At 29.2% G+C, this 15604-nt stretch overlaps 4 protein-coding genes across 8 annotated transcripts in view; 2 read left to right on the top strand and 2 right to left on the bottom strand.

The window, feature by feature from the left end:
- LOC100167167 (SWI/SNF complex subunit SMARCC2) overlaps positions 1–3931 on the bottom strand; it is a 9082-nt gene extending 5151 nt beyond the window's left edge. Inside the window, exons 1-5 of one of the 2 annotated variants that reach the window (XM_001943239.5) lie at positions 3656–3931; positions 3413–3532; positions 3197–3301; positions 475–643; positions 201–409 (exon numbers count right to left, since the gene is read on the bottom strand). In XM_001943239.5, coding sequence (XP_001943274.2) covers positions 201–409; positions 475–643; positions 3197–3301; positions 3413–3532; positions 3656–3772 — 720 coding nt within the window. In that variant the 5' untranslated portion in view covers positions 3773–3931. Of the gene's footprint in view, positions 1–200; positions 410–474; positions 644–3187; positions 3302–3412; positions 3533–3655 lie in introns of both variants that reach the window. The other variant, XM_008188849.3, reaches the window with a different exon arrangement.
- A 331-nt stretch (positions 3932–4262) lies between these two features.
- On the top strand, positions 4263–8773 carry LOC100160338 (histone RNA hairpin-binding protein). The gene is made up of 4 exons (XM_001944321.3): positions 4263–5336; positions 5646–5756; positions 5817–5993; positions 8096–8773. The coding sequence occupies exons 1-4, from the start codon at positions 4786–4788 to the stop codon at positions 8265–8267; spliced, it is 1011 nt and encodes a 336-aa protein (XP_001944356.1). The 5' UTR covers positions 4263–4785; the 3' UTR covers positions 8268–8773.
- Positions 8774–9788: 1015 nt separating this feature from the next.
- LOC107882146 lies at positions 9789–11309 on the bottom strand. Of its 4 annotated transcripts, none has more exons than XM_029486781.1 (4): positions 11214–11309; positions 10802–10985; positions 10605–10740; positions 9789–10527 (listed from the first exon to the last, which is right to left on the bottom strand). In XM_029486781.1, exons 2-4 carry the CDS (start codon positions 10945–10947, stop codon positions 9955–9957), a joined length of 855 nt encoding a protein of 284 aa, XP_029342641.1. In that variant the 5' UTR covers positions 10948–10985; positions 11214–11309; the 3' UTR covers positions 9789–9954. The 4 variants fall into 4 exon arrangements, with proteins under 4 accessions (XP_029342641.1, XP_016663187.1, XP_008187072.1 ...); XM_016807698.2 differs by having other exon boundaries at positions 11054–11303; XM_008188850.3 differs by having other exon boundaries at positions 11106–11302.
- A 187-nt stretch (positions 11310–11496) lies between these two features.
- Positions 11497–13730, top strand: LOC100145826 (phosphoglycerate mutase). Its single transcript, NM_001126204.2, has 5 exons — positions 11497–11716; positions 11819–12016; positions 12210–12442; positions 12548–12812; positions 12934–13730. Exons 2-5 carry the CDS (start codon positions 11917–11919, stop codon positions 13098–13100), a joined length of 765 nt encoding a protein of 254 aa, NP_001119676.1. The 5' UTR covers positions 11497–11716; positions 11819–11916; the 3' UTR covers positions 13101–13730.
- The last annotated feature ends 1874 nt before the right edge of the window (positions 13731–15604 follow it).

Genomic DNA, 15604 nt, shown 5'->3' with positions numbered 1-15604 from the left:
ACAATTCAATTTCATAATAGGTATTTTTACTCTAGAACCAAAATTGAGCGAGTTATACTTAGACTGTCTAAACGCGTTTTGTCTATGTCGTACGTGTGTAAGACGGAGTCAACACATGCGGGTGTGACGTCCTTCTAAAAATCAACACTAATTCAAAATATACTAATTAAAAAAAAAAAAATTTAATATTTATAATTTACCCTCCACGGAGTAGGATGTTGACTGCCATATAACACTTCAGGTGGTTCAACTGGTAATTCAGTAGTCACCCATGAATCATGAGAATCAGGAAAATAATACCAGTGCATTTGTATCCAGCGTTCTTTATTTTTGTACACGGGTCGAGCATATTCTTCATCCAATGGATCCACAACCGGAAATAAGACATGGGTAGCTTCTTGTTCGATTTCTAAAAAAATTTAAAGAATAATAGTTTATTTAATATAAAATTATTAATGAGCTTTGTAAATATACCAGTAAGTGTTCCTTGATGTCTTTTGATGATATCCTTTATGCGGTTTTGTACTATTTTATCAACGTCTGGATGAATAAGTATAACTGGCATAGATAGACATTTAGCATGAATTAAAGCCTTTTCAACGTTCATAAACATTTCAATACTTCTGTCCATTCTAGAAGGACTCTGTGAATAAACCAGAACAACTTTTATGATCAAGTAAAAATTAATTTACTTTGATAAATAAATTTAAACTTGATTAACATTTAATATATATATAACAATTTCTATGAAGGATACTAATTTTTTTTAAGTAAAATTGCAACTAATTGAATTTAAAAAGTGATGTGATTTATTAGAAAAAAATATATATTATGTAGCTATTTAATATAGAAAATAATATACCAATATCTTAAATTTATAAAACAATGTTTACGAGAATGTGAATATTATTTCAGTATACTTCATATAAGTTACATATATTTAATTTTAAGTATAATATAGTTAAGACAAAGTAATAAACATGTACAGTACTTTAAGATATTTTATAATATCAGCAGTGTTTAATGATATAATAATAATAATGTTGATCATAAGTAAAAGAAAATTTAAAATGTCGATTTAGTTGTAAATACAATAGTTTTTAAATCAATAATATCACACATATATTGGACTAGTACACAATGTCATAAGACTTTCAAGTTCTGTACATTATTATTCATAGTTTAAAATATTTATAAGTGTTTTCCCTAATATGTTTAATAACTGAATTAGTATAAGAATGTAGAAGAAAAATATTAGTTCACATGAACAAGCACACAAATGTTGTTAAAACTATTTCTATATACACCAAAATATTTATAATTTTAAACATATAAAGCAGTTCTTAGTCCCAATTAAACATATAATACACTTATGAATTTTTATTAAATTTATTATTTGCTTGCAAGTAGTGCACTGTAAAAAATCTATTATTTTATACTCCACATAGATGTTGAGATAGTTGATAACATATTTTTTTAAAGTAAATTTTATATTTAGATAATATAATAATGCATTATTATAATATATACTTATGAAAATAAATTTAAACCACAGTAAAGTATTAAAATGGATATAAATAGAAAATAACTTAACTGTATGTAGGTATTGATTGAAATTTTTTATCACAATATATAGACTATATTAGATTTCAAATATAATTTTGTAACTATCATAATATTAAAAAAATTATAGTTCTGATCATAAAAAATATAAATTTATTTTATTTAATGGCCCATAAATAAAATATAGGCCTATAATAGCAAGTGTACATCACTTACATGCCTTATAACAGAATCATGCGTAAAAAGCCGTTTGATCTCCAGGCGTATAGCTTAAAATTTTTACATATCATATACATAAAATTAATTTTTGTCGATTGTTTTAAGTGTACAACCTATTTATTCAATGATTATAATATTAGATATTTGATGCAGGCAATAAAATAACTTGAGAAGTCTACCTATATAATTTATGTTAAGAAAAATATTGTTGACCAATAGTATCAATAACATTGGTGGTAAAAATATTAAGTTATAACTGTAAGTAACATTAAAAATCTAATACGTATGAATATTTGATTCTTAAGAGAACATAATTATCGCAAGTGTTGTTTCTGTCTGTGTAAAGCACAACATAGCAAATTTTACGTTCAGATGAATCCAATTCACCTACTGTATTTAATATCAGAGTGAATTGATCTATTATAAATGTAAAGGTGAGAATATTATCAACGTAGATTTATATTTTCATTTAGAAGCAATTTATAAGCATGAATTTAAAAATGCTCATAACTTGTCTTAAAATTAAAATATCAAAAAAACACGTAACCTTGGATAATATAAGGTCTATTTGCTCTAATATTTAAAACATTGGAAAAAAATGGATTCTTATAAACATGAAATTTGGTATATTAAGCGTTAGTAAATGGTGTCAAAACACGCGAAAATGACGCCTTCTTAATTTAATAACAATATTTGCTAATCTATGAGGTATATTAGTTATATACAAGACGTGTGTAACACGATGGAAGGCTTTTTAGTTTTTGAAAATAGCAACTAATGCGTAACATTGATAATAATAAATTGATCAGGTTTCAGTAGTTGACAAGATAATTAGATAGACCCAAGTTAGTTGATGAATAACATATAAAAAAATATTTTTTTATGATAGTTTCAGTGAAACCTAACTAAATGTAATTGAATTTAGCATTTAAAATAAAAAATAACACAATTTATGAGATTTAATAATATTGTCTACCCCAAATGTAAACATGTTTTCAATAAATATAGAACTTATGTACATTAACTGTATATAATTATTGGTAAACTACTATATTGTTAATCTACAAATACAAAAAAGTACTTGAGTAGTTTGTGTTACTTGTATAATCCATTGATGTACATATTGCAAAGGATTAGGATATTAACCTATAGGAACAAGGATAGACAGGTGCAGAAAGTGCGTGCTCGGCATGTAATTAAATTTGTGGTCACCACAGAAAAAGCACACAACACGGGCAACATGAACAAATTTCGTACACATATTATAATACCAATAATAATAAATTGGAGACGAGCTATAGCAATACAAATTGACAGCGTGGGATTATAACAACAGGTCAGGCGTGCACGTCCGATTAGTGGTTAGTGGTGAGGTGAAATGAAGGCTCGTCTCGCCAAATCATACCTTACTGACCTGGAAATCGAATCTTCGCCACCCCTGTTCCACCTTAAACTTGTACACGGTAGCTAGCAAATGGCACAGAGCACCTCCGGGTTTGAAGTCCAAAAAACAGCGCATCTACAACGGAATGGTGATAACAATCGGTAAATTTAAAAACAATGTTGGGTCACATATGAGCATATCCAAAGGGAAGACCTCAATGACGTTTTGTTTGTCAAACCAACTTACAGGCAAGCGAGTGAGTGGTGGTTTGCTGACATTTTTACCGAGATTGTCTTCCTGGAACTGAATGAGCTGCAATACCAGGGCTGCAAGTGTCTTATTGGTTGGCGGATCCGCTTGAAGGTACTGAACAAGAAACAAAACAAAACCGTCACAACAACCACGTATAATAGCGAACATAAACGACCAGGACTGTAGATACGTCCAAACTCAGATTGGTCCGATGTCAACAAACGAAAGTGAACGTACCTTTTTGTGATTTTTCATTAGCCACGTCCTTACGCCCTCCAACATGTTCAGCGTTTCGGGAGATTCAAAAAACTTCACGTTCGGACTGCCGTCCTTCTTCGGACCCAAGGCCAACATTGTAGCGTCGAGTGGCGGACGATCGGACAACAAATCAGGGCCGGTTTGTCGACCAACTCAAAAACGAGCTTTCGGCAAAACTTCGGGCGATTATATCTAATTCCTCAGGACCCGGTGAACACGACAAGCGAGAAACAATAACAAAAAACGTCGATAATAAATATGGCCGAATTGTTTGGATTTTGTGTACAGGGCTGACGGAAAGCCAACAAAAAATTTACAGGCGCCTACTTTCAGAATCAGGAAATATTTTTTCCATCATTTTGTTTTGTAGTCGTTATTGTATTGTTGATTTATTTAACGTTGCCTGCAAGGCATCCTGTTGCGTTAAAAAATAATTCATAGTAATTACTAATTAATCCAATGAGGATTTTCAGTTTTCAATTACATCATAGAACAATACATCTACCGGCATGGTGGATTGATGTGTGTTGGCACGACTGTGTCGGTAAAAATACTGATTTCCCGCGATTTTTGTTTACTTCGTTAGTCGGTACGACGGTAGAATTCCGTAAAACACCGCAAATATGTATAACATTAATATTATATTAGATAGTTATACTTATTATTAGAGTCCATTGTCACGTTATCACTCCGTCGCGGCGCCCCTCTGCGTTCCGATTTTCGAATAATTTTTCCAACTAATTTATGGAAAAGCGATAATTAATATTGTACGATCATACTCCGTTAAAGGCGCAAAGTGTACGACTGTATAGTTCATTTGTCGTGGTTGCCTTTGTGCAGGCGCCAGGCGGTCCGAGTCCGACTTTTGTTGTTCGTAAGTCGTTATTCTCGATCGTCGTGCCGACAGGCGACGGATTTTATACACTCCTATAGTGTAGAATCACCAGTTCGCTTATTATTATAATATCGTCAATCGCTACACTACACACTTGTTATAATAATATACAATCAGCTATCACGCGCTATCGTTGCAGTTGACCTCTGTCCTCTGACTATTATTTATTCCGACCGTCGTCCCTCCGCGAGACTTGTTCCGTAACAACACCGCGATGGCCGGCGTGGATCGGAAACTGAAATCCACGGTCACCGACCTGTCCGGCAAGAGTTGGGCCGAACTCTGCGACAGTTCGCAATCGTCGCAGTCGCAGACCGACATCGATTCGCCACTAAAGCCCGGTGGCGAGGCGAGCTCGAAGAATCGCGATGACGATGACGAGCTGTACGACTTGGTTTTCAAGCCGGTCAAAAAGGAGCTCGTCAAAGCCTCGACCCAGGACGACCTCAGTCTGACCTCCTTCATGAACAATGTACACATGGTGACGCCGGTCAAACAGGAATACGACGACAAGACGGTGGCGTTCGACGAAGACACCATTTGTAGCCCGTTTGTAAAGCAAGAGTTTATTGATACACCAGACATCAAACCCAAAGTGGAGGTGATTTGTAAAGAGGAAAATCTAAAGAAAGATTTACAGCACGCAAAGAGAAGATTGACTTCCGAGTCTGTGGTAACTGATACCGTGTCACCTGAGCGAGTTAACAAAGTTAACAAAAAATCCACTGAGCATAAAAATATACACGACACTGTAGAAAGCCCCAAGTATGAATATATTTTTCTTAAATAAGTTAATGAGATAAATTAGCCTATTGGTTATTGGAATGTTTTCATAATCTTGCTGAGTCACCTTTTCAATATTCACAAGTGTTTGGTACATTGAAAAGACCCAATTAGTTTAAATATTTTTCAAACCATGCATATTTCAATGTTTGAATCTTTTTAAACTATTTATGTCCGTATGCATAGTCAATTTATATGCCACATAAGACATAATGACAAAATTGACTATGCTTATGGGCATGAACATATTCAATATTATTATAGTGATTATATTATATATTATTTTTATAGAGTAAAATTGGGGCGTGAAACTGACCCATTAATTTTATCAAGAAGACAAAAACAAATAGATTTTGGTAAAAATACTATTGGATACGTAAAGTATCTAGAACAAGTTCCTAAGTATGAATTTTATATTTTTTATAATTAAATAAATAAATTATGATTATTGTTATTTTCTAGACATGAACGTAAAAAGAGGCATCCTAAAACTCCTCCAAAAAATTTGAAATATACTAGACGAGCCTGGGATGGATTAATTAAAAACTGGAGAGTTAAGTTACATTTATTTGATCCTGATAGAAGACATGATGATGAAGATGATGCCCTGACCACGGGTTCAAGTTCTAATTTGTATTCGTAAGTATATGAAAATAAAAAAAATATGTGAATTATATATATATATTACAATCATTGAACGGAAAGGTTATACAGTTGCCAGTTTAATACTTAGTGCACTAAGGGCCGTTCTTACAATATCCGGTTAAAGTTAACCGACACTTAATCGCCCGAATTCTGCCGGTAAAAAAATCTGTTATCAGTCGGTTAGCGTTAACCGACACTTTACCGTACATTGTAAGAACGGCCCTTAGGGTATTTCACAAAATCAGAAACTTTTCTGATGGGGTAGTTCATTGATATTTTATGATCAAAAATTATTTTTTGTAAAATAACATTTTATAAAGACAAATACAATGTTACCTAATTATGTACCAAATTTTAAATTGATTAAATTAACAAAGGAAATTACATTTATTATATTGATACATTTAAAAAATAGCGTTATCTATATAATAATGTTAACTTAAATGAATCAAGTCGTTGAAAGTATTGCCAGGATACTATAATTAATTAAATACAATTTTGGTATTTTTAAAAAAAGGATTTCTGGACATTTTCTTTTAATAAACCTTTATCTTAAAATTTAGAACAATTAACAATTATATTACTACGGAAAGCTTACTATCATGATTATTAAATTTTGCCTTAAGTGGAAATAACATTAAAAAATCATTACCTGATTCATAGGAAATTATAATTTTAATGATAATGAAAATCTCGAATAAATTTTCAATATTGATGATAATAATGAATGTTTATTTAGCAGTTTTTGTAGATAATATGTACATAATTAATATTTATTATTACCTATCTAAGGGTGTTTCCTTGTATTGATAGATGTAAGTCTCTAAAATAATATAAAATAAAATGATTAAATGGATAATATTAATTAATTAAAATAAATTAATAAATAATAATAACAAGATACCTTGAAGTTACCTATCTATATATAAATAACAATCGCGAGTTTTTAAAGAGATTTTGTATATAACATAAATTAATAATATGGTGATACACACATTAACAAAAGTCCTTTTGATGCTATTATTTGTAAATACCGTTGAAAGTTATGAATTTAATAAATAAAAGTTCCTTCAAAATAATCATTAGTAATGAAATGAAGATTTTATGTTTTACTTACGGGACCTCATGAATGCACGTTTTCTTTGTCAAAAACTACTGTTTCTAATTCCAACGATATATGTCAAGAACTATTACGATTTTCATTATGAAAACATATTCTGATTCTCTGTAATATGTAAGAGGGATCTCGATGGAGCCACAATTTTAATTTTAATAATTTAGATTGCAATAAATGTTGTTTACATTTTTTAAAATTAGCAACATTTCAAACTCAAATATTTAATCAACTATATATAATTATAAAAACTGCCTTGATCGATCTCTTGTACATGTTGTGGAAAATTAGAATATTTTGTCATAATGCAAATCAAGGTAATCGTTGCGAGTATTGTTGGAATTAAAGTTGTCTGTTTAAGTGAAAAATAAATATTTTTTAAATGTTCACAATATTACTTGCTGACATGTGCGTGTGAGAGCCTATTGACCTGCATCGATGCCACACATACACACTAATAATCATTTACGACTAACACATAAATCTTGCAGTAACTTACATATATAACACATAAAAATTGCCTAAATTTTGCTCCTTGAATCAATGCTATAGCAAGGCCCCTTAACTTAGTTACCAAACTATAAATTTTATTTAACAGCCTTTTTAACTTAATTTATTATATTATAAAAAAATTTGAACTGAATAACTATAATCTTTCAGGATAAAATGTACTCTGCAATACTGTTATGTTTATTAATATTTTTATTGGTCTTGAGCTCGGCAACTATGGCCATTGCATATTGTAGGGATTACGGTTGAAACGGGTAGTTAGCAACACGTCCATGTGTGGCAAAGTTTTTGCCTCTATGAACCCAGGTAGTTATCCATCCGCGAACTATTGGCAGTGGCTGGTACTTATTCTCAGATCACGTTGCGTCACTGATAGCAGCTATCGAGCCACGCCAAGCCACCGTCATATTTATTATATTGTTTAATTTTAAACCAACCATGAATTGGCATTGACTTTTTGTATTCAATCTAGACTTGGATCAATGACTAGTTTGGACTCAAGTTCACAGGCGTCAGATTCGAGGCCATCAACGCCACCACCGAGTTTGTCTGAAGTTTCATCACAAATAAAACGAGAAAACCATGAAGATGTTCTTACTCTTAATCAAATGAAGTCTAAGAAATATAAAACTGATAATAATTAATATATCTACATAATTTTACATTTTACACTTATAACATTTATTGACCATTCATAATAATATTTTTGAAAATCAAGTCTTTTTATGAATCATATTTAATTCTAAAAAGTTTAATTCTCTAAAGCTATTCCAAATTATTTTTATTTTTCTATACGGTAAAAACTAAAAACTAAAAATGTGTTAAAATAGTGTTTTTATTAATAGATACCAGTATTTTATTTTATTTTGATAACTATATATTTAATTAAAAATATTAGTTAATTCATTTGGATATATATATATGACTATCTAGGTACGTGTATATAAATTTTTTTTCTATTTTTGTAACAATATTCGTATTGAGTCAGTTTTAATAACCTTGTTTAAACAATTGAAGAGTTTCATAACATTATATTTTGTACCAATTTGTAACAATTTTGAATTTATAATGTATATTTATTACTTTAATTATATTACTATAGATGGATAAAGAATTAAATCTTCAATAATATATTTATATTGCATCTATACTTTATGTGTTTTAATTTTTTTATTCAAGTGGCATAAATCTATGACATGTCATGAAAAGTATATAATTATATTCTAATCATTATCTATCTATTATTATACAATTAAAATTTTGTATATACTGTAGACATTGTTTAATATACACAAATTCTGAAATTCTTAATTTTATTAAGTTTTATATTTGTTGATAATGAAGAACTGAAAAGTAATTTGAAAACTGAACTTTTACTGTTATAATTAATATTGCTAAATATACAATAAATATAGATCTTAAGAGGACGTTACACAGTTATTTGTTGTCTTTGTCTAATGAGTGCGTGACATAGCAAATGTATGCCTAGGAGAACATGTTTATCTCTGTTAGTTATAAATAAGAGTGAATCGGTATATTATGAAATTTGATGGTAAGTACATTATCTGTGTTTGTATGTAGGTTTTTTACAATAGTTCAATTTTTAGTAAGTTTTGCGTATACAATACAGCTTAAATTAAAAATGCTCATCTTACTTAAAAACCGAATCATCGTAAAAAAAACCACTTACAAACGCAGATAATGTTCTTCCCATCAAGTTTCAGAATAAGTCGATTAATACTAGTTTTTAAACTGGCTGAATTAAATGAGATTTGTTGAGCATAAGTTTGCTATGTTATGCACTTGTAAGACGGAGACAACAAATATCTGCGCAGCGTCCTCTTAAAACAAATTCTAACATAATATTTCAAATAGTTTTTTTAAAATCAGTATTCAGTATGGTATCATTCTGTTCAACCTTCAATGTATGGACTATTGAATATGCACATTAAGTCTATGTTGGTCGCTAACATGTACATGTAACTTTACTTCACGGAATCCGTACAGATAATTGACTTGGTGGGGCATCGAGGTTCCTTCTAAACGCGAATGGAGTATAATTGTATAGCTGAAATAGTGCATAAGGTTAATCTATCAATGAAAAAACATAAAAAATATAACAATTATTTTATATTTCAGATAAGTTTCTTATAAGTCTTATGTTAAATAAAAATATTTCAGTCTGTGTATTCAATAAAATTAAAAATATAAAATTTTTAAAAAATAAAACAGTTGAAACCATTACAAAATAGAAATAGAATTCTATCTTTAATCTTGCCATAGTTTGTGGATTGCAATAAGATTCAAACAAAACATAATATTAACATAAAATTATAATAAAATATTTTTATCATGAAGTGCACTTAACAACAAGTCAAACTTTTTATTTAATGTTTCAACGTTATTCTCAATTGTATTAATTTGAACAGCCATACTTTGAAGTTTGTCTTCTACTTTTTTTTCGAATTGTTTGAAACCAATCGACATGAACTTATTGCCCTCAGTATCACTATTCGGAAATTTAGAATTTTCCATATTATTGAAAATCGACATTAAAATATCATTATTAGTTGATTTTGATCCCTTCAGGCTTAACATAGAAAATAATTTTAAAGCATTTAAGTCTAATGGTTTTGACTCCAACAAATTTTGAACGTTCTGCATATTTATAGGGCCCAAAAATGTATTAGGATGCTCTTTCATGTCAGTTAAATAAATTATTATGCCAAAAATCCAAACAAAATCTGAATTATTATATTGTTTCAACTTTAATGCACACTCTGTACTGTTAACGGGTATCAAATGAGAAAACATTTTAACTCCATCACTTAAAACATCATGACCTAAAGACTGATGTATAGACACATATTCTCCCGTCTTCCCGAACAGTTCTATGATTCTGGCCTGGAAAACAACAAAAAAACAAATTGTTTTCACTCAAGTCTCAAACATATTTATAATGTAAAATGACGCAGTAGTACCTCAGAACACACAACTATTGTATTGATTACATGCATCGGATCACAATTGATGTTTATGAAAAAGTCGTTTAAATTTTCAGGTTTTTCGAAATTCACACCCTTGCAATCAAATTCCGTTATTAGTTGCAGGACGTCACTGCAACAATAATTATAGTAAATAATAGTTATTAATTACATTGTAAAAATAACTGTATTACAGTTTGCTGGCATCAGTTTCCGACTGCTTTGGACTGGAAACGACACAGTCCTCAATGTCCATTCCACAAACGTTTGACTGCCAGTCACACTTAACTTTTACAGTGTTTGTATGATGCATAGTGCAATTCGCAGGTTCGTCCGTCATCTCAATTCTCGAGTAAACAATGTCGACTATACTAGGGACTACAAATGCTCAAAATTAAACATTTTTTTTTTATACTGTTAACTGTTATAATCTAAATACTGTTTACTTAAATACTGTATTACTGTTTTGTTAGTGAATAGTGCTTACTGCTTACTTACAAGATATTTAGATAGTTATTATCAAATACTATATTATTTGTTATTGCGTTATTCATAAATCACAGTTAAACCATAATAATATAGTATGATCTATAATGTAATTCGTACTGTTATAGTAGTTTGTACTTATCTAATGTATTCGTGATCATGAAGACTGATTAATGTTTATAATTTATATAACATATAATATTTTAATAATAATATTATGATCACATTATTATTTAATGTCGTGAATCATGTCTTGATAATATTATGATTTAATTTTTTATTATTTATGATTATATTATTTGTGATTTTGATAAACGAACATTCATGGATGAAGTTTACGATTCATTTTTATCGCCATGACATTATAATCATCTCTCCCTTCAAAAAATCAGAACTGTAAAACATAGATAATAAAGATTCTATGCTGTAGAAACTAGAGCTCAACAATTTAAAATAGTTAATAGGTAGGTAATTATAATTGGTAACGAATTTGATTTTTCATAAAAAGCGCGGGATTTTCTCTAGTTTTGATTTATGTAAAATGCTGTACGGATGAAGTGAAAATCTTCTCAAAGTTGTGCGTTGTGGACAGTAATTTCTATGATAGAGATTAAGCTATAAAGGTTATTGACATTTTGAAGTTTGGTAACACTTGGATTTATGCTTATCAGTAGTGACGTCACGGCTTGAAGAGTTTTACTCATTTATTGAAATTTGACTTTTAGCATATCACAAGGTTATAAAAGTCTCATTTCAATTCACCTTCAGTTCTTCGTCAGAATACTTCAATATTTCCAAATTTCCGATTTTCATACGAAAAACGATGGCCAAGTACAAGGTAGTGATGGTCAGACATGGTGAAAGTGAATGGAACCAAAAGAACTTGTTTTGCGGATGGTACGATGCTTCGTTGAGCCCTAAAGGTTTGTAATTTCATATTTTTCATAGACTATTGTGCATATAATTGGTATTTTATATTATTAAATTAATCAATTCTTCAAATCAGATTTTTATTAGTGTTTTTAGAACATACTTTTAGTAGTATCGTCGATTTTATAATATATTCTATTAGTTCTATTTTAATAAGGGCATGTGCAATTCATTTTTGTTGAATAGGTGAAGAGGAAGCAGCAAACGCCGGTAAGGCATTGAAACAAGGCAACTACAAATTTGACCTGGCCCACACATCTGTGTTGAAGAGGGCACAAAACACTCTGGGGTCAATATTGAAAGAGCTTGGCCAAGAAGACATTCCGATATCTAAAACGTGGCGTTTGAACGAAAGACACTATGGTGGCCTTACTGGATTGAACAAATCTGAAACTGCAGCCAAATATGGCGAAGAACAGGTAATAATCACATGCATTTCAGTTTTTCGTTATTTTGATATTAGATTCATAAATTTAATTAGCATATCTGATTCTAGTATTAATTGTTTAATATTATGTTTTCAGGTTCAAATATGGAGACGTAGTTTTGACACTCCCCCACCGGCCATGGATACCGATCATGCATACTATGATCAAATCGTAAATGACCCCCGCTACAAAGATGAACCTTTAAAGGAGGAGTTTCCTATGTTTGAATCATTGAAATTGACAATTCAAAGGACATTGCCTTATTGGAATGATGTTATTATTCCCCAGTTAAAAGAAGGAAAACAAATATTGATAGCTGCTCATGGAAACAGTCTTAGAGGAATAGTCAAACATTTAGACAGTACGTTTTCTATTCAATTTTTAAACTTTTAAATTATGTGCCATCAGTCTTAATATTTGGGTTATGGTAACAAATTATTAAAAAAAAATATATAATTGTTTATATAATCTATATTTTTCAGATTTGACGGAAGACCAAATCATGTCTCTTAACTTACCAACTGGTATACCATTTGAATATGAATTAGATGAGAACTTTAAACCTGTGGTCTCAATGAAGTTTTTGGGTGATGAAGAGACTGTCAAAAAAGCAATCGAAGCTGTTGCTGCCCAAGGCAAAGCAAAATAATTATCGCAATAGAACAAGCTGAAATTAACTAAAAAATAATTTAAATACTTATTAGTAGCATTACATTTATTTAAATGTATTCTTTATGTCTTATGTTCTTAAATTATTTATCCAAATATTAGGTAACTATAAAAACTTTTTAAACGCTACTTAGTGATAACTGATAATATACATATTGTTTACAGTGTAAAAATGTTGAAGTATCATAAATTAAAATTTAGTGAGTCTTGAATGTAATATGATTACCTTAAGGTAATATTGAACTGTTTTGGAATTTAGATTTTAACTGTCATATTGATTCCTATTTATCCTATTACATGTTGCATTTATTCCTTTCTACCTCTAATACCTTAAGTCAATAAATTTAATTATAAATGGCAATTATTAAATATACCTGTACTACCTATAGTATGGAACTTGTTAACATTATGGTGTGTAAATGTGCTTTGACTTCATTTCTTGAGCTTTACCTTTACAATTATCGTAAATCCAAAAGTAAGAAATTCTAATAATTTTAATGTTACACAATAAAAAATTTTGATTGAAAAAAAAAAAATCTATAATTAAGATAAAATCTATATATTTGATGAAAATGTTATACTCAATAAATAAAAACTTGATTGAATGAAATAAATATAAATAAAAATGATTAATTATTACAATTTAAAAAATTCATATTTAAAAAAGGTGGGTAAGTGGATGTCGCTCTGCTGTACAGTAGGTTACAAGTGGGTCACTGTATAATGGATAGTATTAAATTCGAATTCAATGATATAATATCACTGTATAAGAAAAACGATTCTGAGCGGAGACGGTTTTTCAGTCTAGATATTAGACTTAAATATTAATATAGGTATACTTATCTATAGTATTATTAATAATTTTCAAATTAATCATATCACAATATCCATTAGGTAACGCGTTATATATCAACAACAAACCGTGATACTATCATAGATATAATATTATAGTATATACCACGGCCTTAGAAGATCTTCTAAGGCCGTGGTATATACTTTGGAAGTTTCAAGTAGGGCTGTTCGATTATTTCGATTAATCGATTATTACGACGATTATTTTTTTTCTTCGATTATTTTACAGTTTTCATAAAATTCGATTAATCGCTAAATAATCTAAATTCGATTAATCAAGTAATTCAATTTCCGATTAATCAATTAATCGAATTTTTCGAATAAACAAGATGATTAATCGTTGTTTTGACGGTTCGAATGAACTTCTATTTTTAGCACTTGGGGAATTTTGTACTCTATTCCATTTTGAGTGGGTCTGTGCTTACTTTACACCAACACACTAATCTTCATTAAAAAAAAATCGATTAATCGGTTAATCAGTCATTGAAAAAATTGGTGATCGATTAATTATTATTAGTCGTTATAAAATAGAATTTTGGTTTGATTATTAATTTTCGATTAATCGAAATAATCGATAAAATGTGAAATTAATAATCGAGTGGTAAAAAAATTAATCGAACAGCTCTAGTTTCAAGTACCAACGTATAATATTATACAATCACAACAATATAACTAATAGTTATACTAGGTTTTTTTATATGTAATTTCGTTCAAATTTGAAATTAAAATGACTGTGAAAATAAACTGTGCTTATGTATTTTTTGGATTTTTTTGGTAACAGAATTAACTACTTACCTACGTGAAATCTTGTTCTAAATTTTCAATTCTTGTTGAACATTTTATAAATTTTTAACTACAAAATAATTATTCAAATTAAAATTTGATAAATTTTGTCAAAATTCGATCTTTAAATGCTTATAAAAAAAAATTGTGACTATGTATTTTTAATATTTTTCAACTGCTGTTGTAACAATATATCAGGAGCCTTGTATTAAATTTTTACACTTTTTGGCCCAACAGATAAAACTTTATTGATTTTTATACAAAAAAAAACTAAAAAAACTGAAATTTTACAATGTCCGTAAACAGCTCAAAAAGAGTCAAATTATTTTCAAAATTTTATCGTATATAGAAAATGCTAATATAAACATTCAGTGAAATTTTCAAATATCTACAGTCACTCGTTTTTTAATTACAACAAAATAAGAAAATCGTTACGTAAGAAATCGAGTGAATATCAAATGTTGTAAAAATATGAATTTCAAACGCTCATAAAAATTTAATTTGAGTTTCTTATAGACATTTTTTTTTTGATAAAGGTAGATTATCCTATAAGGAATCTTGTATTACATTTTAAAATCTTAGTTCTAAAAAGAAAAATTTTTACGAATTACTAACTCAAAATAATTTGCTAATTTTCGTAATTTTTACATATTTTGTCAATTTTTGAACTTTAAATGCTAATAAAAAAAAACTGTGACTAAGGATTTTTAATATTTTTCAAATGTCATTGTAACAATATAGTAGGAGCCTTGTATTAAATTTTCAAGTATTTTTACTCAACAAATAAAGTTTTATTGACATTCATAGAAAAAAAAACTAATTAAATTGGAAACTGAAATTGTCCGTAAA

Source organism: Acyrthosiphon pisum, chromosome A1, assembly GCF_005508785.2.
Source record: "Acyrthosiphon pisum isolate AL4f chromosome A1, pea_aphid_22Mar2018_4r6ur, whole genome shotgun sequence".
Taxonomy (NCBI): domain Eukaryota; kingdom Metazoa; phylum Arthropoda; class Insecta; order Hemiptera; family Aphididae; genus Acyrthosiphon; species Acyrthosiphon pisum.
This window is presented reverse-complemented; position numbering and strand designations above follow the sequence as displayed.

What these genes read in the sequence shown, in the direction of transcription:
- LOC100145826 (NM_001126204.2), top strand. Translation starts at nt 11,917, where the DNA reads ATGGCCAAGTACAAGGTAGTGATGGTCAGACATGGTGAAAGTGAATGG. An exon ending in CCAAATATGGCGAAGAACAG is followed by an intron (nt 12,443 to 12,547) that starts GTAATAATCACA and finishes TTATGTTTTCAG; the next exon opens with GTTCAAATATGGAGACGTAG. An exon ending in AATAGTCAAACATTTAGACA is followed by an intron (nt 12,813 to 12,933) that starts GTACGTTTTCTA and finishes TATATTTTTCAG; the next exon opens with ATTTGACGGAAGACCAAATC.
- LOC107882146 (XM_029486781.1), bottom strand. Translation starts at nt 10,947, where the DNA reads ATGACGGACGAACCTGCGAATTGCACTATGCATCATACAAACACTGTA. An exon ending in GAAACTGATGCCAGCAAACT is followed by an intron (nt 10,741 to 10,801) that starts GTAATACAGTTA and finishes TTATTGTTGCAG; the next exon opens with TGACGTCCTGCAACTAATAA. An exon ending in CAATAGTTGTGTGTTCTGAG is followed by an intron (nt 10,528 to 10,604) that starts GTACTACTGCGT and finishes GTTGTTTTCCAG; the next exon opens with GCCAGAATCATAGAACTGTT.
- LOC100160338 (XM_001944321.3), top strand. Translation starts at nt 4,786, where the DNA reads ATGGCCGGCGTGGATCGGAAACTGAAATCCACGGTCACCGACCTGTCC. An exon ending in TATCTAGAACAAGTTCCTAA is followed by an intron (nt 5,757 to 5,816) that starts GTATGAATTTTA and finishes GTTATTTTCTAG; the next exon opens with ACATGAACGTAAAAAGAGGC. An exon ending in TCAAGTTCTAATTTGTATTC is followed by an intron (nt 5,994 to 8,095) that starts GTAAGTATATGA and finishes TATTCAATCTAG; the next exon opens with ACTTGGATCAATGACTAGTT.